Below are 26,949 nucleotides of genomic sequence, written 5' to 3'. Positions count from 1 at the left end.
TGCTGAACCCCAAGTTCCCTGAGAAGGTAGAGGGACGCTTTTCGGCAGCCCCCCTGGTGGACCTCAGCTTGTCGCCGCCGTCCGGGCTGGACTCGCCCAATGGCAGCAGCTCGCTGTCCCCTGAGCGCCAGGGCAATGGGGACCTGCCTGCAGTGCCCACTGGCCCGGTAAGGAGGGGATGTGTGTTCTAGAGAAAGTGTATTTCTGGGGCTGCTGTAACAAAGGACCACAAACTGGGTAGCTTAAAACAGAAATGTATTATTGTGGAAGCTAAAATCCAAAATCAAGGTGTTGACAGGGCCATGGTCTCTCCGAAGGCTCTAGGGGGAGTCCTCCCTTGCCTTTCCCAGCTTCTGGTGGCTCCAGGTGCTCCTTGCCTTCTAGCCATGTCACTCCACTCTCTGACTCTATCATCACACAGCCTCCCCCCCTCTGTGTGTCTGTGTCCAAATCTCCCTTTCTCTTTTGGAGACACTGGTCACTGGGTTTAGGGCCCCTGTCCAGTCTGACCTCTTAACTTAAATCTGCAAAGACCCTATTTCTATACAAGGTTATGCACACAGGTACCAGGGGTTGGGGCTGGGACATGTCCTCATGTGGGACACAGCTCAACCCCCAGACAGAGGGAGACCGGGGGGGTGGGGGTGGGGTTTGGGCCCACTGGCCCATGGGCAGGTGCTAACCAGCTCTGCCCCCTGCCCTCCCCCAGGACCTCCAGCCACTGCGCTACCTGGACAGCGTCCCCAGCTCCTTCCAGTTCTTCCTGCCCCTAGGCTCCGGGGGGGCCCTGCACCTGCCTGCTTCCTCATTCCTCACCCCCCCAAAGGACAAGTGCCTCTCGCCAGAGCTGCCCCTGCCCAAGCAGCTGGTGTGTCGCTGGGCCAAGGTGAGTGGGGGTTGGGAAGAGTGGGGCAGGGTACGGGGCAGGTGGCGGCCCCACTCGGGCTCAGCACACTCTTGGCCCTGCAGTGTAACCAGCCCTTTGAGCTCCTACAAGACCTGGTGGACCACGTCAATGACTACCACGTCAAGCCTGAAAAGGACGCAGGCTACTGCTGCCACTGGGAGGGCTGTGCCCGCCATGGGCGCGGCTTCAACGCCAGGTGAGGGAGGGCGAGGTGGGTGGGAAGGGGGGCCTGGGTGTCCAGCGGCTGAGCTGTCCTCCTCCTGTGCCCTCCCTGGAGCAGATACAAAATGCTCATCCACATCCGCACACACACCAACGAGAAGCCGCACCGCTGCCCCACCTGCAGCAAGAGCTTCTCCCGCCTGGAGAACCTGAAGATCCACAACCGGTCACACACAGGTGAGGGCGGGGCTGGAGTGCGGGTGCCAGGCCATCCCCGCAGCCAAGAGACAGTCGCGTACCCCAACTGTTTGGCGGTCCCTTTCTGAGTGCCACTTGCTGAGGAAGCTTCTCCCATGGGTCAGACCCTCACCACGCGCTCTTGGGACACAGACTTGTCTTCCTGTGTCACACTCGGCATTGTGTTCGTATGAACGCCGACTCATGCCACCTGTGACTGCAGTGTGTCTGCTTGCTTCTCGTGGACCCCAGCACACGATAGGGCCAGCACTGGCCAGCAGAGCCACACAGTTTATTTATTTTAAAAATATTTATTTATTTGGCTGTGCCGGGTCTTAGCTGCGGCACGCGAACTCTTAGTTGTAGCATGTGGGATCTAGTTCCCTGACCAGAGATCAAACCCGGGGCCCCTGCATTGGGAGTGTGGAGTCTTAGCCACTGGATTGCCAGGGAAGCCCCTTAATTTTAAATTTCCTAATCGCCCACATTGAAAAAAGTACAAAGAAATACACGGTGAGGTGAATTACAATGATATATTTTCTTGAACTCAATATATTCAAAATGTTGTCAATTCAATATTAAAACATCAGGGAGGGACTTCCCTGGCAGTCCAGTGGTTAAGACTGTGCTTCCAATGCAGGGGGCGCAGGTTCGATCCCTGGTCAGGGGACTAAGATCCCGAATGCCTGCGCTGTGTGGCCAAAAAACAAACAAAAACAGCACACACACATCAAGGAGACACTGAAATTCTTCATTTCCTACAAAGTCTGTGGACTCCGGTGTATATTTTACACTAGAAGCACATCTCAAAGGCTCACAGCTTCACGGGGCTCCGGCCGGCCCTGGTCAGCAGGAGCAGCCCTTTCGTAAATCTGGAGAAACTGTGTTGAGTCAGGGCCAAGGGCATCCACGCAGTGCTCACTGTGAGCCAGGCCCTAGCAGGGTCTTTAAGCAATTACCTGTGGAAGTGGTCGCTGTCATCAAAGTCTGAAGCACAGGCCTGAGGCCAAGGGCACACACAGCCAGGCCACAGGCTGGCTTCTCAGCGGCCACGACCTGCCATCCCCACTGGAGTCAGAGCTCTGCCGGTGCTGAGGACACCACCCCCCAAATCAGACAGCCCCTGCTCTCAGGGAGGTCTCGGTCTGGGGTGAGGGGCCTGGGGACTGTCGAGTGGGTGGTGGGGGGTGGGAAACTGGGCTGGGATGGCCTGGGCAGCGGGAGCCCCTCACACCGGCACTGGCGCCGCCCACAGGCGAGAAGCCCTACGTGTGCCCCTACGAGGGCTGCAACAAGCGCTACTCCAACTCCAGTGACCGCTTCAAGCACACGCGTACCCACTACGTGGACAAGCCCTACTACTGCAAGATGCCCGGCTGCCACAAGCGCTACACGGACCCCAGCTCGCTGCGCAAACATATCAAGGCCCACGGCCACTTCGTGTCGCACGAGCAGCAAGAGCTGCTGCAACTTCGCCCACCCCCCAAACCACCACTGCCCACCCCTGACGGCAGCCCCTATGTCAGCGGGGCCCAGATCATCATCCCCAACCCGGCTGCCCTCTTCGGAGGCCCCAGCCTGCCCGGCCTGCCTCTGCCCCTGGCCCCCGGCCCCCTTGACCTCAGTGCCCTAGCCTGTGGCAATGGCGGGAGCAGTGGGGGTGCAGGGGGCATGGGCCCTGGGCTGCCCGGCCCCGTCCTGCCCCTCAATCTGGCCAAGAACCCGCTGCTGCCCTCGCCCTTTGGGGCTGGCGGACTGGGCCTGCCCGTGGTCTCCCTCCTCGCTGGCTCCGCTGGCGGCAAGGCCGAGGGGGAGAAGGGGCGTGGGGCGGTGCCGGCCAGGGCCCTGGGCACAGAGGGCCGCAAGACCCCCCTGGAGAGGACTGAGAGTGGCCGCTCCCGGCCAAGTCCCGATGGCCTCCCCCTACTGCCGGGCACCGTGCTGGACCTGTCCACAGGCGTCAACTCGGCGGCCAGCAGCCCAGAGGCGCTCACTCCTGGCTGGGTGGTCATCCCGCCGGGCTCCGTGCTGCTCAAACCAGCCGTGGTGAACTGAATCCACTCAGTGGACGCCGACCACCTGTAGCCCAGCCAGCCGGCGGCTCCCAGCCCTGCCCCCCGACGAACGGAAGCTCTTCTGCGAAATAGCAATAATGTTCTCCTACCCCAGGGCCCAGTTGGCTGTGTCCCCTGGGCAGACCTAGCTCCAGATAAGCTGGGCAGCAAGGATGGTGCTAGGGCATTGCTGGCACCCCAGGCTCCCAAGGGAGGAACTGGGTCTGCCAGCTAGGGAGAGCTGTGCTCCTGGGTGCTGAGGCCTGGCTCACCTCTACCCCACCCCACCCCCTCCTCCACCTAGCCCTCAGTACCCCCGTTCCCCAACTCTAGTGCCACCCTCATCCAGTGGCCAGCCGGGCAGGTCACCCTCCCTCCCTTGCCCACCTGCCAGCCCTGTCCCAGCAGTGGGGTGGTGGGGTGGCATCTGCCCTCCTGACTAGTGCCAGGCTCCCTCCCCATCCCCTTTCATGGTGAGCTGTGAGGACCCACTGGGATTGAGGCCCCACCCCATCCTGCCTAGCCTCACTGGGCCCCTGCTCTGGGGGCTCCTGACCCCTTTCCCTCTGGTCTACCCTCCAGAGGGAGAGCAAGACAGACGCAGGCCCTGGCAAAGCCACAGGAAGAAGCCACCTTACCTTATGACAAGGTGCCTCCCAGCTTGGAGAGGGAGGCCCGCTCTGCCAGCTGCCCCTCACTGCCCACCATCTGCAGCAGCCAGCTCGCTGCCCAAGGGTCAGTCCCTCCTGTGGATTGGCTGACACTCCAGGTTGAGGGGGCTGGCTGACTACTCATCTGCCCCTTCACCACTGGGCCTCCCTCTACTTTCAGGGAGCCCTGAGTGGGGAGAGGTGCCAGGACCTGGGACCCGCCCAGCTCAGGGAATAGGTGGGGCTGGGCTTAGCCTGGCCTGGGGTGGTGCCATCCTGCACAAGGGGCTGTGGAGGCCTGCAGGGTGTTGTTAAGAGGGGAGGCTGGCTAGGCACAACCTCGGGCTGGGATGCGGCCTCTGTCCTGGGGGCACCAAGTCACAGCCAGCACAGGCGAGGGAGGGCTCCAGGCTGGTGCTGGGCACGGGAGCTTCCAGAGGCCATGGACAGAAGGACCTGGGCTTGAGGAGGGGAAGAGGGGCTGCAAAGCAGCCAAGGATGCCCTTGGGAGGGCCCCACCCCCCTGCCTGGGAAGGGGAAGCCAGACAAAAGAGCCTGGACTTGGCAACCTGGCTGCTTCCTTTGGCTTTTCTGAGCTGAGCTCCTGCCCTAGGTGTCCCTGCTCTGCTCCCCCAAGGAGGGGGCCAGAATAAGCTAAGGATGCTGGGGCTCCGTGTGCCCCAGAGCCCACACTGCTGCCCAAACCCAGGGAGCTAGGCTCTCCCACAGGCTCTGGCAGTGCAGCACATGTCTCATTCCCCGCCATGAGCCCTCACGTTCCCTCCCCATAGGGGGCCTGGTTCGGTCTGGGAGGTGCTGGCCCAGCAGTCAGGAGTTCTGTCTGGCTCCTAGGCCTGCCCTGCCCTTGGCCACAGTGACCAAGCCCTCCGTGTCACCGGCTGCAGAACAAGGGAGCTATGGGACTGCAGGGGGGTCCTTAGCAGCCCTGCAGTTTCCCTCTGAGCAGCTCTGCTGACCCTGCCCTTTCCTGGACTGCCCTTCTGTCCCAGAGGGGTCACCCTGACCCAGCCCACTGACAGGGCCCGGCAGCACTGGCTTTGCCCCTTGAAGGGGCTGTGAGCAAAGCAGGAGGGAGCTGGTCTCCTTCCCTCACGCCCCACCCAGGACCCAGGCACCCCCACCCCCACTAAGGGCCCCAGGCCTTAAGTCCCCATTGGGGTGAGGGGTTTGAGACTCAAGCCCCGGGAGCAGAGGAACAGGGCACTGGAAGGTGACATTAGCTCAGCATGTGACTCGGTGATAGACCAGGCCCGAAGGGGCCGGTGTACGTGTCGTTGTTGTCAGTTTGTTGTTGCACATTCCAGGATATCAGTATTCTAACAGGTTCTAAGTGCCTTTCTATCGTAGCTTATGTTTTTCCTCCTCTTGGCTCCATTGCTGTTAGCATAGAGTTTTAAAAAAAGAAAAGAGATAAGCTAATGACTATAACAATATATTCCTCCATGTGAGAGGAAGTTTATAAAGAAACAATAAAAGTGAGTTACAAACACGGTTTGTCTTGGATGTGCCAGGAGCTGGGCCATGCACAGGAGACCACCTCCGACCGCCTGTTCCTGGCTCTGGGGTCCCCCACCCAGACTGCAGTGCTGAGACCCTGTTCTGGGGTTTTCTCCCAACCCCGTGGGGGCCACAAGCTCTCTATCTGCTGCTGGGAGCCGGAAGGGAAGGGCGGCAGGGGGAGATGCTGAGACGGAAGGTTCTGGACAACACATCGCAGGTTCAGGTACTCATCCGCCACTGCCTGCCATGACTTTGTTGAGTGCCTTAGCTATGGGGAAGCCTGGCTCCCTGGCCTCGGTGCAATGAGAGGCTGGCAAAAGCTCCTCTTTCCCGGCCGCACCCTGGAGCTTTCCCCCCAGATTACTGAGGTGTTAGAGCCCAACCCAGGTCAGGGAAAGGCGGCCTGTGACAGAGCCCAGGGGCCTGAGCTCCATCCACCAGCAGGGTGGGCGGGGCAGACCTGAGAGCGGTGATGCTGAGGGAGGGCCTGGCATTGGGACTGCGACAGCAGGAGAGGCTGTGTCCAGTACTTGACAGAACTCAACCAGCTTCCTTAGATGAGCAGGGCCAGGCTAGCTGGCTTCTAGCCAACCTTGCCCACACTGGCCCCGCTGGGTGTCAAAGGCCCAATAACGGGCAGGCAGGTGCCACTGCTTCCCCTCCCCTGAACGCACAGCCCCACGGCTGGCGGGAAGAGCAGCCTGCCTTCTGGAATCTGGCCGTGCGCACTCAAGAAATGCAGAAAAGACATTTATTACCGAGCTATAAATTAGAGGTGGGCGGGTGGGGTGTGAGGCACCTAGAGGTCACATTTTGGGCGGCTGCTCTCGCTCTCTGTCTTCCTGGGCCTGGATTCTGAGTTCCTCCTCAAGGCGCTCCTTCGCTCGCACCACCTGGGGAGGGAGTCACAAACAAATAGGCAGGATGGCCCCTTCCCTCCCCGGGTCCAGCTCCAGCTCCCTGGACAGCAGTAGGCAGGTCAGAGGTAACAGCCTGAGCGGAATATAAACAGAGGGGTCTGGGGACGCACTGACTGAGTCTGGGAGCTGAGAGCTGGTTCCAGCACTCCACCAGCTAGCAGTCCTGGCCCTTCAAAGCCTCGGCTGCTGGGGGTACCACTGTCCAGGGTGACACAGGGCCTAGGCCAACACAGCCCCACTGGCTGGGCCACGTGGAGCTGGCAGCCCTGAGGGACTGGCAGTTCAGGGGGCTCCCTGCGCCCCAGGGACCTTTCTCCTGCCAAGCTCTGAACTGCCTGGAAATGAGGGAGGCCCAGTGAGAAGCGGCCCCGCGGCTTGCCCCACTCCCAGCACTCACCTTTGACTGCAGGTAGAAGGAACCACCCACGGATTTATCGTTCACCTTGAATAGGTGTTCGTAGTTCTGCAGAGGAGGGGAGACGGTGAGGGTCCCTGGGTTACAGAGGCGGGGGAAGCTAGGAGATGACAAAAAGGAAAGCGAAAGGGCTCGCCCCCTCCGCCGTGCTATGGCACCCGAAGCCGTTGAGGGGCGGAGAAGCTGACAGGTGCCCACTGAGGGAGGCCCACGCCTCTGCCACCGCTGCCTGTGGCCTAAACACTGACAAGTGACAGTGGCTTCTTCGAATCCCAGCTGGCCGCAGCCAGAGCCCCCGCTCCTGCCCGTTTCTGCTGCCCCCCTCCCCCCTCCCAACCCTGGTGGCCTGCCGCCCCATCCCCACTTCTGGTCTGCTTGTCTCAGAGCTGGCCTGGTGGCCTCACCTTCTGGATCTCCTCAGGGCTCAGCTTAGAGACGTTGAGAATCTGCTGTGCCTCCTGGAGGCTGAGGCCGGAGAGGTTGGAGGCGGCCGCAGACTGGTGTCCCGCGCGCCCCCGGGCGTCAGCTGCTGCCCGGCTGGCTGTGGGGACACACGGGTGAGCACTTGGCACTCAGCAGCCTGGAGCTCCCCCGGGCCTTCCACGTGGGCAGCTCACCACTGCCAGGTGGCGTGGGGGAGGAGACAAGCCAGGCCAGAGGGCATCTCTTCTCCAGGAGTGGATTTTTTGGGGGTGGGGGGTAGTAAAGTTAGGACAGGGGCAGGGGCTGGTCAAACCTGGCATCAGGTCCCCAACCTAGACCATGAGATGACCCTGTCCCTCTTTTCTCCCCTGGCCTCTACCTCCTGGATGCATCGCAAGTTGGGGAGTTTAGGTTACTATGGGGAAAAGAGTGAAGCTGCAAGCAGGGGGAGGCAGCATGGCTCTGCCCTACGGTTACCTAGGCCACCAAAGCAGACTGCCTTGGGTGACTTCTTCCCTTTCAACGCCTCTAGATTCAGGAGCCAGTACACTTTTTCTTAAAGGGTCAGAGAATAAGTATTTTAGGTTCTGCAGGCCAATTAGTCTGTGTTGCAATTACTGGACTCTGCCTCAAAAACAGCCAGAGGTATGGCTGTTCCAATAAAACTTTATTTACAAAAACAGGCGGCCAGGAGGGCCAGTGTGCCCATTTCTGGCCGGATGCTCATGCCCATCAGGTCTCCCTTTTATAGGATTGTCCCAAGATCTAGTAACTCTGCCCCCCCAGTGGGAAGTGCCCCAGGCTACCTGAGCTGCCAGAACCCCACCCCCCAGAGGGCCCTTGCATTCACAATTGGCCCAGTGCCAGGGAGGGGCCCAGAGCTACCGGGAAAATCTGAGCCAGGCAGGATCTCCCAGCCCAAGGAGACAGAGACCCAAGCTTACCTGCAAACTCCTGCTGCAGGGCCCGGGCAAAGGCCCTGCCCATCACCTGCACGCCCATCACAATGATCTGGGCCAGGTACTTGGCCTGTGAGCAAAGCAGGCACCTATTAGCAGGCTACATTCTCAGAGCCCCCAGTGATGGACCCTGGAAGTGGTGGCTGTGCGACAAGACTTCTGGATTGCTGAGGTAAGGAGGCTCAGAGCAGCAGCCATAGACCACTTCCTCCAAAGCACCCTGATAAAAAGCTCCTGCTTTGGGTGACTTCGGGTGCCCATGGAACAGCAGGCCTGTGGGGGCCTGAGAATCTCCAGAGGCAGGCGGGACTCTCCCTCGTCCTTTGGAAGAGGCGGACAGGAGCCAAGGCAAAGTGGCCTGGGAACCAGAACTCAGGGCCAGTCCCAGACCCACCATTCACTCTGCCACGACGGGCTGCTGCTTGTACTTGGCTGGTCCAACCTTTACTGGTGGGGAAACGCAGTGCCATTCTAATTCTCCCCACACTATTCAAGTCAGTTCCAATCAACACAACAAAAGACCAAAATACCCTCTACTTTCAAGGAGCAAAGCCCACTAGGTGGGCACTTAGACAAACACAGCAGGGACCAAGTGGTGAGGGAGAGCAGGCCAACCCCTGTTCCTCCACTGGCTCACTCCTTCACTCAAACCCTGCTTGACAGTTAGCACCAGGACCACAAAGATATCCAGAACCCGGCCCTGTGGGAAACCCTCCCCTGCAGCGCAGTGCGAGCGTCTTCTACCCCAAGACCGCGTGGGCCAATGCACCATGGAGACAAGTGGGGCATCTCATCAAGCATGACCAGAGGCGTGGAAAGGCACTGAAGGGACACCTCAGGAAGGACAGGGAGACTCTGGGGAGGCAATGGCACTTCTCCTGGCAGGTAGAATCTCGATGGGAAAATGGGGGCTTTCTAGGCAGGGGGACCAGGGTGAGTCCAACTGGGAGAAAGTGTAGGGGATGCCTGGGAGCAGCCAAGAGCCCAGAGGTCTTGTAAAATAGTAGGAGGTAAGAGGAGGCAGGCGGGTGAGATGGGAAACATACAGATCTTACTGTGACCAAGGATTACAAACAGACAGCACATGTGTGTGTGAGATGGTACAAACGTGGGTGCGTGGAGGACACCCGGAGAATGCTCACGGCAGGTCACCACTGCTCACATGGCACATCCAAGTGGTTTCCAACAACCAAGAATGGACTTAGCCAGGGTGCTGAGCACTGTGACAAACACATTCTATCTATTGTGCCATCTAATCCCAACAACTCAAGACACTGAAACACAGAGGGGTTTAGTGACCAACATGAGAACACACAACTAATACCTGGGGGAAGATGGGCAGAAAACCCATAGCCAGTGCTATCAGCTATCCCCAGGCTGCCCACCTCACACAGAATCCCGGGGTCTGCAGGGAGGGCGACTGAACAACATGACAAGGATCAGGACCCAACCCAGAGGCCGAAGAGGGGCTTGTTAAATTCCAGTGGAACCCCGACTCCAGAACTGGCCTTGCTGGCCTCCTAATGGGTGGAGTGGGATGCGGTTCCAGGCCATTAGCGGGGATTGATAAATTGGAAGTGGGTTTGGATTTCACAAGTGGGTGGAAATTTCATAAGCCCCGTATTTCACACCATGAAGACTCTCCAGTGATCAGAGAGGGGCGGGGCTGCAGGCGCTGCACTGAGGTGAACAGACTAAGGAGGATCTGCTTCAGATGGGAAAGTCTCACCTGGCTTCTGCCCCAACCCCCGCTTGCCTAAAGCCTCTCCCAAGTCGGGCAGGAGGCTCTGAGATGGACAGCTGGTCCTGTCTGAGGGACTGAGAGGCTGACAGGCCAGCAGGTGATTCCGAGTGTTCCCTTGGCCAGGAATTCCCACCAGGCCTCCGACCACACCTCCTTCTGCTGCCACACCTGACAGCAGCCCCATCCCACTGCCTGCACTGCCTCGTACTCAGGTGTTTACTTCTCTGCCCAGGTGGTGACTGTTGCTAAATAATGAATGTTAAGAGCTGAGGCTATAACTGGGCAGCTCCCCCACCACCCCCTGCCCATGGTTCCTGCTGCCAGAGCTCCATAGCTGCAGGGCAGGCTGGGCTTCCTGCAAAGTTTCAGAGGCTACCCCAGCCATCCAAGGGAGCTGCCTGGTCCACCCACCACAGCTACCAAGGTTCCTGCGGGAGGCATCTCCTGGGGGAGGCAGTGATGCGGAGGTTACACAGACAAGCTCTGGAATCACCTGTGTGCAAATGACAGCTGGGTGCCCTGGATAAGTTCCCCAGACTCCCTGAGCCTCAGCTTCCTCTCCTATTGTGGCTAACAATAGGGCTGTCACGGGGATTAAATGAGGTAATGCTTATAAAGTGCCTGGCTCAAACCCTGATAATATAGTAGGTGTTCAATAAATGTTGATTTTCATTTATTACTACTCTTTGTTTCCCAAAACCTAACACTGGCCAGGCACTGGAGAGTAACAAAGCTCCGCCCAACACAGCAGCTCATTTGATAGAGCCTCTGATTCCTCAGGGGAAAAAGCTGCAAAATGTGGGGTTACATTCCCAGGGAGCTGGAAGCAGCATGGAAGAGAAGTGAGAAGGCTGCTTTAGTCAGGCTGACATAACCTGGGTCCCCACTTTGCTTCTTGCCAGCTGTGTGGCCCTGGCAATCACTCAACGTCTCTGAACCTCAGTTTCTGATCTGCAAAATGGGGAGAATAATACCCCCCTTATAGGAGGGCTAAGGCCCTCAGAAGGCAAGGCATGTAAAAAGTGGACACCTGAGTAGCTCAACAGCTGCCTCTGCTTCCAGACCAGATCCTGCTTGGTGCTGAATGATCCAGAGATCAGAGGTGCAGCCAAGTTTCTCAGCTACCTACTCAATACCCAGACACCTACCAAGTGCCAGGTGGGTCAGCTGTGCTCAGAGCTGAGGATTCATGGGGAGCATAGCTGTGCCAGCTGCAGCTACCACAGGGGATGAAGACAGTTACTGGCTGAGGCCTCTCCCAGAAAGCCCTAAAACACCCCATAATCCACTGACTGATGCTCGGGCCTGAAGACCCTGGGCAAGAGCAACTGGCTAACACAGCATCCAACTCAGGCCAAGCTGTTGGTCAAGGAGCAGAGGTCAGAGCCACGAGACTCCATGCCTGGGACACTGCAGATGGCACATATGCTTTCCAGCCTGGAAAGCAACGTGGCACAATGCAGGACCCAAACCCTGCAGCTGGGGCAAAGGACCACAGGCAGTGTGGGGGGTTGGGAAGCCCCAAGGAATGTGGTTTGTCCTGTGTGAAGTGCATCAAGAAGGCAACCTGGCTTTGGACAGATAGATGTGCAAAGTTCCCTTCAAGGCACAGTTCCTTGGGCTGGTGGGTAGAGACAGCCACTGACTCACCCTCTTCTCAAGGACACATGGAGATAGAAAGGGGGTTCTCTTTACCCAGGGCCCCTGCAAACAGCTGCTGGCATCACAACTAGGCAGGAGGGAGGTCAGGACCACAACTGTCACATCTGCCATGATATGTCCAGGGCCTGGGCTGTGGCTAGCACAGTAGGTGCCCGATACATATCTGAATGAACGTGACACTTGACAGGGCTTCCAAATGCCTCCCACTCCCTCTGCTGAAGGAGGGTTCTGGCCATCCTCCCAAAACATGCACACAATACCCTACCTCTGCTGCCACTGCCAGCCAATTCAGTCTACCCCCAGCTTGGCATCCCCAGCTCTGGCTACAAATGACTTCTCTAGTTTTCTCCCCCCTCATTGCTCTCCACATCACGTACTGCAACCATACCATCTATTCCAGGATCGGCTCCTCTCCTTCTTTACTCTGAATTCATACACCGCACAGGTCACTCTTTTCAAGTGCACAATTCAGCACTTTTTAGGATATTCATAGAGCTGTATAACATTTTCATTATCCATCCCCCCAAAACTCCATACCCATTAACCCACTGAACATCCTCTCTCCTACTCCAATACTGTCTAATCCCAATATCCTTCAAGACTTAGCTAATGTCAGGCTTCCCTAGTGGCACAGTGGTTAAGAATACACCTGCCAATGCAGGGGACACGCGTTCAAGCCCTGGTCCGGGAAGATCCCACATATCCCACATGCCGCGGAGCAGCTAAGCCCGTGCACCACAACTGCTGAGCCTGCGCTCTAGAGTCCGCGAGCCACAACTACTGAGCCTGTGTGCTACAACTACTGAAGCCCACACACCTACAGCCTGTGCTCCGCAACAAGGGAAGCCACTGCAATGAGAAGTCCGCGCACCATGGCGAAGAGTAGCCCCTGCTCCCTGCAACTAGAGAAAGCCCCAAGCAATGAAGATCCAACGCAGCCAAAAATGAATAAATAAAATAAACAAATTTATATATATATATATATATATACATATATATATATAAAAGACTTAGCTCATGTCATTATTTTATTAATATTGTCCTATTTTACAGACTCGCCTGCTTTCTCCTTTAAGGTACCAACTCCTCCAGCGCCACATGCAGGAATGTGTGTGAAGGACCCAGCTGGGGTTGGGGGCGGGGTCCTCAGAAAACGGCAGTGACTATTACAAGGCAGGAATAATGTGGTTCTATGTGTAGTCTCAGGACACAGAGCAGCTGGGCTCAAAACTGGGATGAGTGACCCTGGAAAAGTCAGATGCCCTGAGTTTCATATTGTTTATCTGTAAACTGGGGACAATGAGAGCACCGACTTCTTTAGAAATAAATGGGAATCTACATAAGCCTCAGCTCAGGGCCTGGCACTTGTAAGCTCTTACCTTATCCTTAACACTATCAGTTAATAAGTGGCTTCCCAAACCCACTGCCTCAATCACTCAACAATCCTCCATCCGGGGATAGAGCTCAGGACCCTGTACTTTTAAAGGTCCCAGGTGACCTGACGCAGCCAGTGTGGCCCAGATCTGTGGGCTGGCTCTGGGTGCCAATGGTACCGCAGAAACGCTCAGTTTTCGGTGTTGCAGGGTCTGGTTCAAGTCCCAGTTCTGCCACTTCCTCGTGAAAGTCCCGGAGCCTGTTTCACCAGCTTTCAAATGGGGACGATAATAGGGCGACACCATCAACTAGCTCGGGGACCGAGCAGGGGCTCGCGGGCAGGACTCACCTCCACCTTGGGCTGCCGGCACGTGGCTGGCGCACACGGCGATCTCATCTGCTCGGTATTTCCCGGCATGCCAGACCCGCCCTGCCTTCCAGCCAGAAGGCTCTCCCTGGCCCCGAGGTCGCCAGCGCCCGCCTCAGTAACCCCCGGCTGCGACACTCCAGTCCCCGCTCCCCGCCGGGAACGCAGGTGGCACGCGGCTCCCTCAGTCCAGCCGGAGCTCCCAGCCCCGGCCCCGAAACTGCCTCCCTTCCCCTCCCCGCCTCATGCCTCACCATGGCGGCCACTGTGCTTCGGAGGCACGGGCTCCGGCTTCCCGGCCCCTCGGCCCCGGCTGAAGGGCGGCCGGCGGGTCAAAGGTCAAGGGAAGCTGAGAAGAGCGCGTGCGCTGGGCATGCGCGTTGCTTCTGAAAGGGCGGGGCGTGGGCGGAGACCTATGGCCAGTGGGCGGAGTCGGGGCGGGGCCTGTCTCAGCCTCCGGCGTTCCGGCGACCACCGGAGGCTACTGATGGGCGGTTTCAGGACCCTCTGGCCCTCCTGCTTATCCTGGGGCGGTAGGAGCAACAGAACAACACCGGTCAAATGCGGGGGGAGTTCTATTTCTTCCCTCCATTTTGCCAAAATATTTGGGACTAAAAGACATGCAATAAACATACAACACCTCACAAACAATGAGTAAGACGTCAAATTCTCACAAATATTTAGGAAAACAGGAAACTTCAAAGTAGCTTTCATTCCCGGTTCCCTGTCTGGAAAGGAGGGCTCGTCTCCCTCCTCCTTCAAGTCTTTGTTCCAATGTTACCTTCTCAGTGAGGCCACCCTGATGCCCTACCATCGCTGCAACTTGTCCTCCATTCCTTTGCTTTTCTAATACAGGCTTTATTGAGAGAGAGAATTCATACACCACACAATTTGCCCTTTTGAAATGCACAATTCAGTGCTTTTTAGTATATTCACAGAATTGTGTAACCATCACCATTAGTTCCAGAACATTTTCAGCCCAGCCTTAGCAACTCCATACCCATGAGCAGTCACTGTCCATTTCCCCCTCCCCCAGCCCCTCGTGACCACTAATCTGCCTCCTCTTCTATGGATGTCTCTTCTGGATGTTTCATAGAAATGGAATCATACTACATGCGGCCTTTTGTGTCCGTTTTTTTTTTTGTTTTTTTGGCTGCGTTGGGTCTTCGTTGCTGGGCGCAGGCTTTCTCTAGTTGCAGTGAGCAGGGGCAATTCTTGCGGTGCACAGGCTTCTCACTGAAGTGGCTTCTCTTGTTGCAGAGCATGGGCTCCAGAGCCCAGGCTCAGCAGTTGTGGTGCATGAGCTTTGTTGCTCCACACATGTGAGATCTTCCCAGACCAGGGCTCGAATCCATGTCCCCTGCATTGGCAGGCGGATTATTTTATTTTATTTTATTTTATTTTTTGCGGTATGCGGGCCTCTCACTGCTGTGGCCTCTCCCGCTACGGAGCGCAGGCTCCGAACACGCAGGCCCAGCGGCCATGGCTCATGGGCCCAGCCGCTCCACTTTATGTGGGATCTTCCCGGACCAGGGCACGAACCTGTGTCCCCTGCATCGGCCTGCAGACTCTCAACCACTGCGCCACTAGGGAAGTCCAGCAGGCAGATTCTTAACCACTGCGCCACCAGGGAAGCCCCTTGTATTTGGTTTAAACCTCCATTTTTTTTTTTTTTTTTTCCTCTCACTGTTGTGGTGTCTCCCGTTGTGGAGCACAGGCTCCGGACACGCAGGCTCAACAGCCAAGGCTCACGGGCCCAGCCGCTCCGCGGCATGTGGGATCTTCCCAGACCGGGGCATGAACCCGTGTCCCCTGCACTGGCAGGCGGTCTCTCAACCACTGCGCCACCAGGGAAGCCCCATTCTTGATCCCTCCTATTTTTTTCTGAAGCTCTTACCACATTCTATCAAATTATACCATTCATTCATCTTTATGTTTATTATCTGTTCCCTCCCACTAGAATGTGGATTCCTGGAGGGCAGGACATTGATCTCTCTCTCCACTCTTGGGAATCAGCACCTGGAAGAGTGGCTGGCACATGGAAGGCACTCAACAAACGTTTGTTGAGTGAATGAGAGTCGGGCTGCCTCCTACTATGTTCTGGACCACTACCCTTCTTTCCTTTCCTCCAACTCTCCAAATTCTTTATTCTCTCAGCACCCTGGCTGCCCTTCCTTTTGTCTGAAACGTTCTTCCCAGGGCTCTCTCCATGCCTTTGTGGCCTTCACGTCTTAGCTCTCAGCTTAAACATCGCTTCTCAGACCCTGACCACAGTCTCCTCCTGCATCCCTGTGGCTCCCTTTCACGTAGTTTATCTACTTCACAGCCCTCCTTGCACTATTTGCGAACTTGCACATGGTCCGGCTCACCCCGGCCTACTAAGACTATACTAAGTGCCTTGAGAAGCCATGTCTCTCCCGTTCATTACAGGAGCTGCCATCCAGAGCCCTGCTGGATACTAGCGTGTTGGATGAATGAATGAATTCCCAGCAGGAGCAGAGTGAGGCCTGGGACAAGCGGGAGCCCAGGGCCAAACCGACCTCACCCATACTCCTGTCCCCTTCCCCTTCTAGCCAGCCAGAGACCACAGCGGCACGAGAGGTGGCCAGCTTAGAAAAGTTTAATTGCTAAAAACATCCAGGGTACGTGCAGGCTAGTCCCTGCGGGGCTCACACCCCCTTCATTGGGCTATCAGCTCTGTGATGCCCATTCCTCCTGGCTTCAAGTTTGGGGAGCAGGGCTACTGGTCCCAGGCCCCTGAGGCTGGTGCTGCTCCAAACGGCCTGGTGGAGGGCCAGCCCCCTAGGCCCTTGACCAGAACTGGAGCAGCAGGCAAGATAGGACGGCATGTGATAACTGAAGGTGCTGGGTGAAGCCAGCCCAAGCTGGGACCAGCCCAGGTCAGAGTAAAGGGGACAGGGAGCCCAGCGGCTGCCCAGGGACATGCCACTGAGCCCTCACGCCCACCCCACCCCCATGCCCCTGGCTCCACATGCTAGCAGGCAGCTGAGGAGAAGCAGCTGGTCCCAGAAAATGCAGAGATGCAGACAATCCATGGGGGTTGCAGCAGGGCCCAGAGGCTACGGAAATGCCCAAGACCCAAAGGAAGCCAGGCCTTCTGGGGTGAGATGTGCCCCGGCCAAAGGTGGCTTCCAGTTTGAGGGTGAGACGTGAGGTGTGCAGGGGCACCAGGTGGTTCAAGGAGGCAGCAGTGGCAGGTGAGGCTAGAGGTGGCTGGTGGGCAGGCTAGTCCTAGGGAGATAAACCAAGAAGTGGGAGTGAGTTGAGAGGGCCTGGGGGAGTGGGGTGGTGAATGCGGCAGGCGTGAGTCGGGGAGAGATGGGACAGGCAGCAGGGCCCACTCGTCCACTCACCCACTCGTCCTCGTCCACACCTTCGAAGGAGTCCTGTGGGAGCGGGTCCACCCGGTTCCCCAGCTTTGCCACCATGGCACTCAGCAGCTGAGAGAGGGGACGGGAGAAGAGGTGGGAAGGGAACAGGGCTTCTGACCTCAAGAATGTCAGATCCCAAGGCTGGAACCCCAAGGTTCAAAGTTGTGGGAGAATCATTTTCATTAGAGCCCTGACAAAGTTGATGGTTTTCATTGAAAAAGATACCTTGACAGAGACGGGGGAGCCAGAGACAGACAGACTCTAACACGGAACATAAGAGTCACAGGGCAGCTGTCTCCACATATTGCCTCAGATGCTCAGATATGCACCAGGGTCCCCAGCGCACTTGGGTCTGGTTGGGTTGGGCCAGGCTAGGGTGAGGCCTCTTTCCACCCTTCCCTGGCTTCCTGAGCCCTGTGCCCTGGGGGCGGCAGCAGTCAGCTTCAGGGCTTTGGAAGGTCTTCCCTGTCCAACTGACAAGTGGGTGACACTCGCTCCTCGCCCAATCTGGGTTGGACTAGAGAACTGAAGGGCAGTCACCAGGAGTAGCCAGGACCCTGTGACCCCAGCGGCCAGCCCTCTTCCATGCCTACCTCTTCCTTCTTCTGCTGGTCCGACTTCTCTTCCAGGTAGAGTGCTGAGGATGGGGCCCGCCGGGTTGGGCCTTCACGGGGGGCCTGGCTCACTGGGGTGGGGCAGCAACAAGCATCAGGCAGCAGAGAGCCCCTTTGGTGGGGCCTCCTGGCCTAACCACTTGGTACCAGCCCCTGGGGGATTCCATGGCAGAGAGTCCAGAGGTGGCGCTTCGGTTCACAAGGCCTGCCCTCGGCACCAGGCTGTGTGCACGTGTGCATGTGTGTTGGGGGTGGAGGGCTTGTGATGAAAACACAGATCCTGGGCCCTGCCCTCCAGGGGCTCAGAGACCAAGTCCGAAGAGCAACCACCCCATCCCTGGGAGCACTAGAGGTTTCTGATTGCCAGCAGGGATGGAGGTTCGGACTTGAGCCTTCTGCCCCTTTCTCCAACCCCCACCCACTCCCCTGCTTCCTACCTGCCCCCCCAGCCCAGTCCCTCATCCTACCTGGGGTCATGTCAGGGGGCTGCAGGCTAAGAAGCCGGGGCTGCCCGTTAGCACCTCCCAGCCAGGCCTCAGCGCTGAGCACCGGCTCCCAGCTCACGGCCGTGTCTGGGAACACGTCATCCTGGAAGAATTCTTTCTGCAGGGAGGGAGTAAGGGGCTGCCCTGAGGTACTGACCAGAGGCCTAGGGCACACAGGCATCCATTGGGAGGGGGGCATGGCAAGACCCAGGACCCCAATCTGAGGTTTCTGCAAGTTTCAGAACATCAGCAGAGTAAGGGGAACAGGTGCCCCAAAGAGCAGTGAGTGGGGCAGTTTGGTGACAAGACCAGTCAGGCCCCAAAGCCTCTGACAGGGGCTAGGCAGGGGGTGCTGGGCGTTGGCATGCTGGGCCCCCAACCTCACCTTGATTCGGGGCAGCCGGAAGGTGACAGGCTCCAGGGAGGTCTGGCGAAGTCGCAGGCATCGGGCAAACTCCACCTCCCGCACGTCACACTCCGTCTTGGGCAGGAGAATGAAGCCCTGGGGCAGCAAGGGAGTCGAGCTGGGGCTGGAGTCCAGAGCTCATACTGAGCACCTGGGCCCCCTCACTTAGGACCATCAGGACCAAGGCCTATCCCTGGAGAGTAGTGTGATATTTAACAACTAGCTCTTTGGAGGGAAAATGCCCCGGTTTGTAGCGTTTGCCTATTTCCACAGTGTGAAAACTCCCACCATGTCAATTTCACACTACTAACATGACTGGGTGAATGCAGATTTGGGAAGAGATGTGCAGTAGCAGCCCATGATACAGTATTTCTGCCAGACAGCGCCCACAGATGTAAATAACCTCAACAGTACAAATAATAGAGAAGTCAAGTAAAATAATTAAGAAGTGATAAATTAAGTATCTGTTGCCTTGGTCTTTACTGTAACTTATTTGTGGGTTCATAAAACTTAAACTCACGTAGTTTAATTTTTAACAATGGTTGAGTTTAAAAACCAGTTCCCAGGCTTCCCTGGTGGCGCAGTGGTTGAGAATCTGCCTGCCAGTGCAGGGGACATGGGTTCGAGCCCTGGTCTGGGAAGATCCCACATGCCACGGAGCAACTAGGCCTGTGTGCCACAACTACTGAGCCTGCGCATCTGGAGCTTGTGCTCCGCAACAAGAGAGGCCGCGACAGTGAGAGGCCCGCGCACCGCGATGAAGAGTGGCTCCCGCTCGCTGCAACTAGAGAAAGCCCACACACAGAAACGAAGACCCAACACAGCCAAAAATAAATAAATTAAAAGAAAAACAAACAAAAAAAACAGTTCCCGAGGCTTCTGGGTACACCCCACCCAGCCCAGTGACTCAAGGGCCCCACGGGTCCCTGCAGTCCTGCACATGGCCACGAGAGGGCGGGTAGCCCATGGTCCCACCTACGGAAGGAGGACCAGGGAGCCTGTGCGTGTGCGAGGGCTCACCTTGTGGGGGTCAGGTGATGTGAAGCTGTTGCACTCCAGGAAGAAGGGGGCCTCGGGGAGCAGCTCATACAGGAACACGCGGGTGTCGCCCTGAGGGGACGGCAACAGTGAGGTGGCCAGCATTAGCTGCCTTTCCCCCCACCTCCTCTCACCTGCCCAAAGCCCCCGCCTGTGCACCCCAGCCCACCTTGCCCGTGAGCAGGACCAGGCGGGTATCTGGGTCATAGCTGGGCAGCAGGGTCGAGGGAGCCACATCCAGCCCCAGCACTGCCAAGGGGCCACTGGCCAGGGCCTCAGCCGAGTACAGGAGTAGCTGGCGCTCACTTCGGCTGCAGGGGGGCAGAAGCAGGTCCTCAGAGCTGGAGGGGCCTGGGGCAATGGCAAGGACTCCAGCAAGGCCCCCAGTCTTGCGGGGCTGGAGGCCTGAGGGCCTCGGGGTGGGAGGAGAGGCCTCTGCCCATCCTCCTTCCTAACCCAGCCTCAGAACCACTGGCCTGGCCTAATACAATAGCTTTCTAACCTGCCGCCCTGCCTCCTCCCGGAACTCTGCCCCCTCTGCCCCTCCTCAGCACACTCCTGTCCCATGGCCACCGTGGCTATTAAGTCTGGACTTTTCTCCCCATATTCTGTTCCAGGCCCTTTGCTCCAGCCAGGCTGGTCACCTTCTGGGCCCCTCCACCCAGAGGTGAATGCCCTCTCCTCCGGGTCTGTGTTTACCAGCCCCTTTGTGACCCAGTTCAGATGATACTTCTCTTAGGAGGCCCTCCCTGATCCTTCCTTCAGAGCACCAAATGCCCATCCCTTGGACCTCTCCAGGAGGCTTGGTTCTGTGTTTTGTGTGCTTCGTCTGATCCCCACCAGATATGGGCTCTGCAGCAGGGATGGCTTTCATCCCTCTGGGCCCCTAGTTGATTCATTCCTCCCCATCTCCTTCCCTCCCATCAATCCACCCATGCACCCATCCATCTATCCATCCACATATCCATCCATCCATCTGTCCAATAAATGAGAGTTGGGGACAGCTTCTGCATGCCTGACAGGTGTATGTGTATCTGGGGGAGGGGGCACAGGTGGCTGCTGAAGTCTGGGGATGGGAACAGTGGTCCCGGAGTTCTCACCTGTCAAAGCCAGACACCAGGAGACAGTGACCATCACACACCCAGACAATGCGGGCTCCACGGGCCCCCTCAGGCCCTGGGCCTTCCTGTTGGGATACAGTACATGAGGCCCAGCTGGGACCCCTGCCAGGTCTGAGGGCCACCCCCAGTCCCTCCTGCTCACCTGCAGGGGCTCAGGGCTACCCCGGGGCTCGTAGATCCGCAAGTGCCCATCCTTGCAGACAGTGGCCAGCTGCCGCCCATCAGGACTCCAGGCCAGGCCAAAGATCTGGGGGCAGGTGGGGATGTGAGAAGCAGCCTCTTGCCCTGTGGCTGGGCGCCTGCCCCCAAAGCTGTCCTACCTGATCCCGGTGGCCCTGCAGCCTCAGCCGCTCTGCTCCAGCCTTAAGGTCCCAGATCCGAATGGTAAGGTCATAGGAAGAGGAGGCCAGCATGTCAGCTGCCAGCGGGTGGAAGCGCAGAGAATAGATCTTCTCCGTGTGGCCTGGAGGCGAGGCATGGGGTGACACTGAGCCCCTCAGGAGCCACCGCCCACCCCCCGGCCCCCACCCAGGCCCCCCTGACCTGTGAGCACGGCCTCGGGCATGGTGAGCACCTCCTCAAGGCCCTCTGGGGGCACCCGCCACAGCCGGATCCTGGCATCCTCCCCAGCTGCAGAGAGCACGGGCTCATCACTGCTGACCCAAGGCCCCCCTTCTCTGTTCCCTTTGAGGACCCTGGGACCCTCCCTCAAGTCCAGTGCCCAGCCTCCTTACCCACAGCGAGGTGGTGGGGATCAAAGGGGTCCCAGGCCAGATCGGTCACGGCTGCCCCATTCTGCAGCGTGGGCAGTGCTGTGTCAGGCAGACGGCCAGGCTTCCGCAGCTGTGGGAGGTGCCCCCACCCCGAGGCCCATCAGTAACGTGCAGGAGAGTCCGGTCCCCAGGGCTGCAGGGCAAGCAGCATGCCTGGGCCCACACCCTCCGCAGCTGATGATGCACCACCAGGTGGCCCAAGCTCTCTGCCTCAGCCACCTTGCGCTCTGAGCCCCAAGTGCCAACCATGAGGCCCCCGGAAAGTGAGGGAGGCAGCATGGAGTGGTGGAAAGAGCTCAGGCTTGGGGCTCAGGTGGCCTGGGTTCAATTCCCAGCTCCACCACTTACACAGCGTGTGACCCGGCAGGTCACTAAGCCTCTCTGTGCCTCACTGCTTTCATCTATAAAATGGGGATAAGAGTAGCCCCCCCCCCCCCACACCGCATGGGATGCTGGGCACTTGGTTTGTGCTTAGAGAATGTGAGCTGGTGTGGGCACCAGATGCCCTCAGCGTCCTGCAGGGACATGGGGACAGTGCGGCAGGGTGGGGCCCCTCACCTCGAGCACGGCCACCTGCCCACCACTGCTGAGCAGGGGCACGGCCACACGCTGCCGGTTGGCACAGAAGCCGTCGCTCTCGCCAGGCGTGGTGAGGTTGAGCCCCTTGAGGTTGGTGATGTGGCTGTCTCGGTGCAGGACGGTGCTCTGAGCATGCCGGAACTTGGAACTGGGGCCTGGCGGGCAGCAGGGACACGGAGCCACGTGAGGTGAGGGTGCCCTGCCTGCCCCGCCCTGTCCTGCAGGAGGACCCGGGCCAGTCCTGAGTCCGGGCTGCCTGGTCCCCTCAGCAAAGGACCGTGCAGGTTGTGTGCCCAGATCTCTGCCAGTCCAGCCAACACAAATCGCCCAGAACGAGACTCGAGGGATCTCGGAATGTTTAGGCCACCCTCTTACAGGTGAGACTCTCTTCATCCCGCAAAGAAGTGACTCCTCCAGGAGGGGAGGCGGGACTGTGGGGGAGGCAGGACTGGGGTGCAGAGGAGGGTGGCTGGGGTGGGGGTGGAAGGGCTCCCGTGGTAGGGGGTTAGCCCCGCGCTGAGGCACTTACCCAGCAGGCTTTGCAGGGACCTCTGGCTGGGGCTGGTGCTGATGCCGCTGGTGCTGGAGAGCGAGGCCCCCAGGCTGGAGGGCGTGGAGGGCGAGGTCAGCAAGCTGGGAGGGGAGGAGAAGCCCTCCTGGGAGAAAAGCTCCGGTCAGCCAGCAGCCCCGTCAGGCAGGTGGTCAGCCAAAGAGAGAGGGGATGCCGGGGTCATCACTTTGGGACACTGGGATAGGCAGGAAGCCCCACCGTGGGATGTGGGGTGGGGACGCAATCGCTGATAGGCAGGAGGTAACACGGGGTGAGCTGAGCATTAGCATGTGGGACAGCAGGTAGCAGCTGCTGCTCCTGGGAAGGTGGGCCCAGAATGGTCAAGATCTTTCAAGAGGGTCTTCCCTTGGCACAGTGTCGCTGATAGGCAGGAGGTAACACGGGGTGAGCTGAGCATTAGCATGTGGGACAGCAGGTAGCAGCTGCTGCTCCTGGGAAGGTGGGCCCAGAATGGTCAAGATCTTTCAAGAGGGTCTTCCCTGGTGGCACAGTGGTTAAGAATCTGCCTGCCAATGCAGGGGACACGGGTTCGAGCCCCTGGTCTGGGAAGATCCCACATGCCACGGAGCAACTAAGCCCGTGCACCACAACTACTGAGCCTGCACTCTAGAGCCCGAGAGCCACAGCTACTGAAACCCGTGTGCCACACTGCTGAAGCCCATGCACCCTAGAGCCCGTGCTCCGCAACAAGAGAAGCCACCGCAATGAGAAGCCCTTGTACCACAACGGAGAGTAGCCCCCACTAGCCACAACTAGAGAAAGCCTGCGCACAGCAACAGAAGATTCAACGCGGCCAAAAAATAAATTAATTAATTAATTAAAAAAAAAAGATCTTTCAAGAGAAGCTAGAAATCCAGATTTTATATGAAAGTCTCACTTTCTAAGCGTTTGATCAATTTTGAGAACACGGAGGTTCTTCATTTATGCTTCTTGCGTTTCTGAGACCATCAGGCAGGCCACACACTCCTGCCCTGACCTGGGGCCCCTGCTGCAGCATTGCAACGGGGAAGCCAGGTGGGCTACGCTGATACTCACGCTGGGGTCCGCATCACCCACAGGTGTCTCTGCAGGCTGGGCCTCTTCCGGGGTGGGCTCTGCAGGGGGTACCAGATGGGAAGTGAAGCTGGGGTGGGGTCGGCAGGCTGGGTGGAGGCTGACCCTCTGCACCTGTGGGTAGAGGCCGGCAGGTGAGGAAGGAGGGCTTGGGGTGGGGATAGGGGACACCAGGCAGCTGAGTTAGTGCACAGGTGGACCATGTGCCACGGACGCGGCTGCTGCCGGTGGTGCAGGCCAGGAGCAGTCAGCCAGGCCTTGGCCCTACCTGCTGGTTGCTACCAGCCCACCAGGCATGGGGGTCGGAGGCGGGCACACAGCCTGCAGTGTCCGGGAACAGGTCCTTGTGGAACTCCACAGCCTGGTGGCACACAAGCACACAGGCAGTGAGGTCAAGTCCCCCAGGCTCCCCCAGGCCCTCCCAGTCCCTCACGCAGGACCCCCTCACCTTGCGGGGCACGTGGTAGCTGATGGGCACGATGGCTGTGTCACTCAGCTGCAGGACGCGAAGCACCTCGCAGCCCATGACGGCCAGTGCTCGCCGGGGCACGAGGGCCACCCCCTGCAGCACGCTCTCCAGGAGGCACTGGGTCACTATCAGGGACACCATGGAGGACAGTCAGAGTGGGTCGGGGAGGGGAGGGGGCACAGGGCGGGGAGCAGGGCTTACCTGGGCTCAGTGCCGGCTGCTGGGGGGCCACCTCATAGCAGTACAGCTGACTCTCGCCCTGAAACGATCCCCACCCGAGTGCCACTCGCTGACTGTGCTGGTGGCCTGGGCTGCCCAGCTCTAGCTCCAGCCAGCCTGTCCCTCCCCAAGGACGAAGTCACAGAGCCACGGCCAATGTCTACAGGGCGCTGATGTGCACTGGGCGCTGAGCTGAGCCCTTGGTAGACTCTGCCTCGTCTGTTCATCATCACGGAGCACGGAATGAGCACGAGGGGTATACGTTCAGTAGGACAAAGTGTCTGACTCTGCTCTATTCTCAGCCTTGGATTCATGAAGCTGACGTTCTAGGGAGTGACCCTGACTGCATGGAATGGAGACTTGGAGCCCCATGTGCCTGGAGCCCCTGGCAGGGATGGAGTCTGGGTAGCACTGTTCTAGCTCCTCCTTTCCGGGGTGAATAGCATCCTGCACTCCCCACTCTCCCATCTGGCTGCCCAGGTCAAACGTTGGGGCCAGGTCTGGCGAGTGAGGGCACCAGCCGACATGGGTGGGGGCTTGAGCTTCTCCTCACCTTTCCCGCCAGGACCAGGAGCCTGGAGTCTGGATCCAGCAGCGGCATCAGAGACCTGGGGGAGAGACGGCCTGTCGTAGGGATACAGCCAGTCATTGTGGCCAAGGGGCAGGGGAAAGGCTGAGAGCATCGTGACTCTAGATCGGGGCTTAGACCAAGCACAAAAGTGGCCAGGAGTGATGCAGCCCCTCCAGTTGCAGCCAGCCTGGTCCCCAGGGACCCTCTACCTCCTCTCCCTGCACTCCCGACATGCTGAGCACACCCCCACATCCCAGCCTTTCTTTCCCAGGTCCTCTGTCTGCCCAACTGCTTCACCCCAGGACTGTGCTGGGCACAGGGGAGCTGCCCCCTCTTTCTGCACCTTAGCCCTGATCTCTTCCCATGCTCAGCAGCTCCAAGAAGCCCCCCGACATACATTCTGTCCCTGGTCTCACCTCCACCAGCCTAAACACCAGGCTCGGGAAGGTGAGAGGGGTGCTAGAGCTGGAGACCCCCTCCATCTCCACCCGGCACAGTTGGCCTGGGTGCTCCAGGACCCAGGCTTAGGGGCCCTCTCCTCAGTCACCCCTGCTCCTGGGCCTTGATGCTGTCCTAGAGACTCAGAACTCCCCTAGGCACCATCTCTGAGCCCCAGTGCCCAAGCCTGAGCCAGGGGCCAGGAGCAGGGGCTCCTTCCTGCCGTGCTTCCCTGGCCTCCCTGTTCTCTGTCCCCCAGGTGGGGCCCTGGCGGAGGGGCAGAGGCTGGAAGCCCCCAGAGCCCCTGCTGCTCTGTGTTGCCTGTCTCGGCCAACAGCCTGTTGCTCTCCAGAGATTTACCACTCCCCTTCCCCTCCCAGGCCCTGCAGGGCCCCTTTGCAGCCCCCAGCCCTGACTGCTGTTTTCCAGGCCGAGTCTCCTGGATGTGGGGCACCCAGGAGAACTCAGACTGGTGTCTTCATGTGTTTCTGTTTCCTGCTCCTGGTTTTCTGGTCCTGCTCTCACATCCCTGGGGACCCATGGGCCTGGATCCCCACCTCAACGCTGACACTCATCCTCAAATGGAACCCCGTCCTCCTCACTGTGGTCCCAGCAGTCAGAGGTCGCCCAGCTGTGGCAGCTGCCTCCATCCCTCACCGAGGCAACAAACAGTCCAGCCCACCCCCTCCCCTGCCCAGCCAGCTGCCCACCACCCTCCCCACCCTGCTGGAAGGGAGCCACAGAGTGGACTGGGAAGCTGCGTGGGTCCCTGGGTGGCTCCATAGCTTCCTGGAGTGCCTTGGGCTGGTCACCTGTGAATAACACAGCCTCTAATTACCTTGGGCCCAGCAGGGTGAGCTGGGCTCAGAACTGCCCTCTTGACCTGGTCTGATCACTGCCTGCTGTGGGGAAGATGGGGGCAGTGGGACAACGTGGTCATGTGACCTCAGGTGTCCCCCGAATTGACGCTGGATCCAGTGGGGCCAGACGTAAGTCCCTTCAGCAGTTCTAACAGGATTTTCACTCACCCACTATTTCATCCACAATCATTCACTCCCTTGGTGAGCTGGTCTGCACCTGGCCCTCAGCTGGGCTGGCAGGTGTGACCAAAGGTGAGTGCAGCAGACCCCACCTCTGGCCTCAAAAGCTCACGGCCTGGGTGAGAGGTAGACAGAATTCCACAGACAAACGCGTGAAGGAAAAGTTCTCTGAGGACACACAGCAGGGAGCAGAAGGGCCTGACTCTGGCTGGCCACAGGGGAGTGGGCATTCTCTATGACCCAAAGTTTAAGAGAAATCAACCACGTCAAGGGGAGAGAGTTCCGGACAGAAAGGCAGCATGGGCAAAGGGCCTGTGGCAGGCGGGTGCACAGCCTGTTTGTGGAACAGGGAGTAGAATGACATGGCTGGTGGTCTGGGCAGTAAGGGTGAGGGGCTGAGGCTCAGGATGGGGTGGGTAGAGGCCACACAGAGCAGGGCCTAGTACATCAGGAGGAGGGTTCTGCCTCCCTCCATCGGATGAGCAATAGAGAAGCAAATGACACATCTTAAGTGAAGAGGGAGAGGATGAGATTTGTGCTGAGCAGAGGTCACCGTGTGGAGATAGGCAGGAGGAAGGAAAACAAGAGTCTGAGAGCAAGTATGCTGGGCAGGGACTCTCATCACCCTGCTGCTGCCTTGGCAAGAAATGGGGAATCGGCCTGCAGTTTCCACCCTGGCATCAATGGCTCACCTATGCTCTAAACCAACCTCTTTAAGAGGCCTGACCGGGCTTCCCTGGTGGCGCAGTGCTTGAGAGTCCGCCTGCCGATGCAGGAGACGCGGG

General features: G+C 58.6%; 3 protein-coding genes across 3 annotated transcripts in view; 1 reads left to right on the top strand and 2 right to left on the bottom strand.

Annotated features, from left to right (window-relative positions):
• Positions 1-3,361, top strand: part of GLIS2 (GLIS family zinc finger 2) — a 4,738-nt gene extending 1,377 nt beyond the window's left edge. The window contains exons 2-6 of the mRNA XM_007453477.1: positions 1-167; positions 710-886; positions 970-1,103; positions 1,188-1,306; positions 2,562-3,361. Of these exons, the coding sequence (XP_007453539.1) occupies positions 1-167; positions 710-886; positions 970-1,103; positions 1,188-1,306; positions 2,562-3,361 (1,397 nt within the window). The remainder of the gene's footprint in view (positions 168-709; positions 887-969; positions 1,104-1,187; positions 1,307-2,561) is intronic.
• Positions 3,362-6,268: 2,907 nt separating this feature from the next.
• PAM16 (presequence translocase associated motor 16) lies at positions 6,269-13,692 on the bottom strand. Its single transcript, XM_007453476.1, has 5 exons — positions 13,650-13,692; positions 8,234-8,318; positions 7,271-7,407; positions 6,849-6,914; positions 6,269-6,424 (listed from the first exon to the last, which is right to left on the bottom strand). The coding sequence occupies exons 1-5, from the start codon at positions 13,650-13,652 to the stop codon at positions 6,338-6,340; spliced, it is 378 nt and encodes a 125-aa protein (XP_007453538.1). The 5' UTR covers positions 13,653-13,692; the 3' UTR covers positions 6,269-6,337.
• Positions 13,693-15,999: 2,307 nt separating this feature from the next.
• Positions 16,000-26,949, bottom strand: part of CORO7 (coronin 7) — a 61,152-nt gene continuing 50,202 nt past the window's right edge. The window contains exons 10-28 of the mRNA XM_007453475.1: positions 24,669-24,723; positions 24,098-24,155; positions 23,876-24,021; positions 23,696-23,788; positions 23,431-23,541; positions 22,333-22,459; positions 21,783-21,958; positions 21,186-21,294; positions 20,995-21,081; positions 20,772-20,914; positions 20,594-20,698; positions 20,431-20,516; positions 19,500-19,641; positions 19,313-19,402; positions 18,272-18,388; positions 17,869-18,004; positions 17,381-17,472; positions 16,770-16,856; positions 16,000-16,647 (exon numbers count right to left, since the gene is read on the bottom strand). Of these exons, the coding sequence (XP_007453537.1) occupies positions 16,642-16,647; positions 16,770-16,856; positions 17,381-17,472; positions 17,869-18,004; positions 18,272-18,388; positions 19,313-19,402; positions 19,500-19,641; positions 20,431-20,516; positions 20,594-20,698; positions 20,772-20,914; positions 20,995-21,081; positions 21,186-21,294; positions 21,783-21,958; positions 22,333-22,459; positions 23,431-23,541; positions 23,696-23,788; positions 23,876-24,021; positions 24,098-24,155; positions 24,669-24,723 (1,966 nt within the window). The 3' untranslated portion in view covers positions 16,000-16,641. The remainder of the gene's footprint in view (positions 16,648-16,769; positions 16,857-17,380; positions 17,473-17,868; positions 18,005-18,271; positions 18,389-19,312; positions 19,403-19,499; positions 19,642-20,430; positions 20,517-20,593; positions 20,699-20,771; positions 20,915-20,994; positions 21,082-21,185; positions 21,295-21,782; positions 21,959-22,332; positions 22,460-23,430; positions 23,542-23,695; positions 23,789-23,875; positions 24,022-24,097; positions 24,156-24,668; positions 24,724-26,949) is intronic.

This window comes from Lipotes vexillifer, unplaced genomic scaffold (genome assembly GCF_000442215.2).
Source record: "Lipotes vexillifer unplaced genomic scaffold, Lipotes_vexillifer_v1.1 scaffold914, whole genome shotgun sequence".
Lineage (NCBI taxonomy): Eukaryota > Metazoa > Chordata > Mammalia > Artiodactyla > Lipotidae > Lipotes > Lipotes vexillifer.
This window is presented reverse-complemented; position numbering and strand designations above follow the sequence as displayed.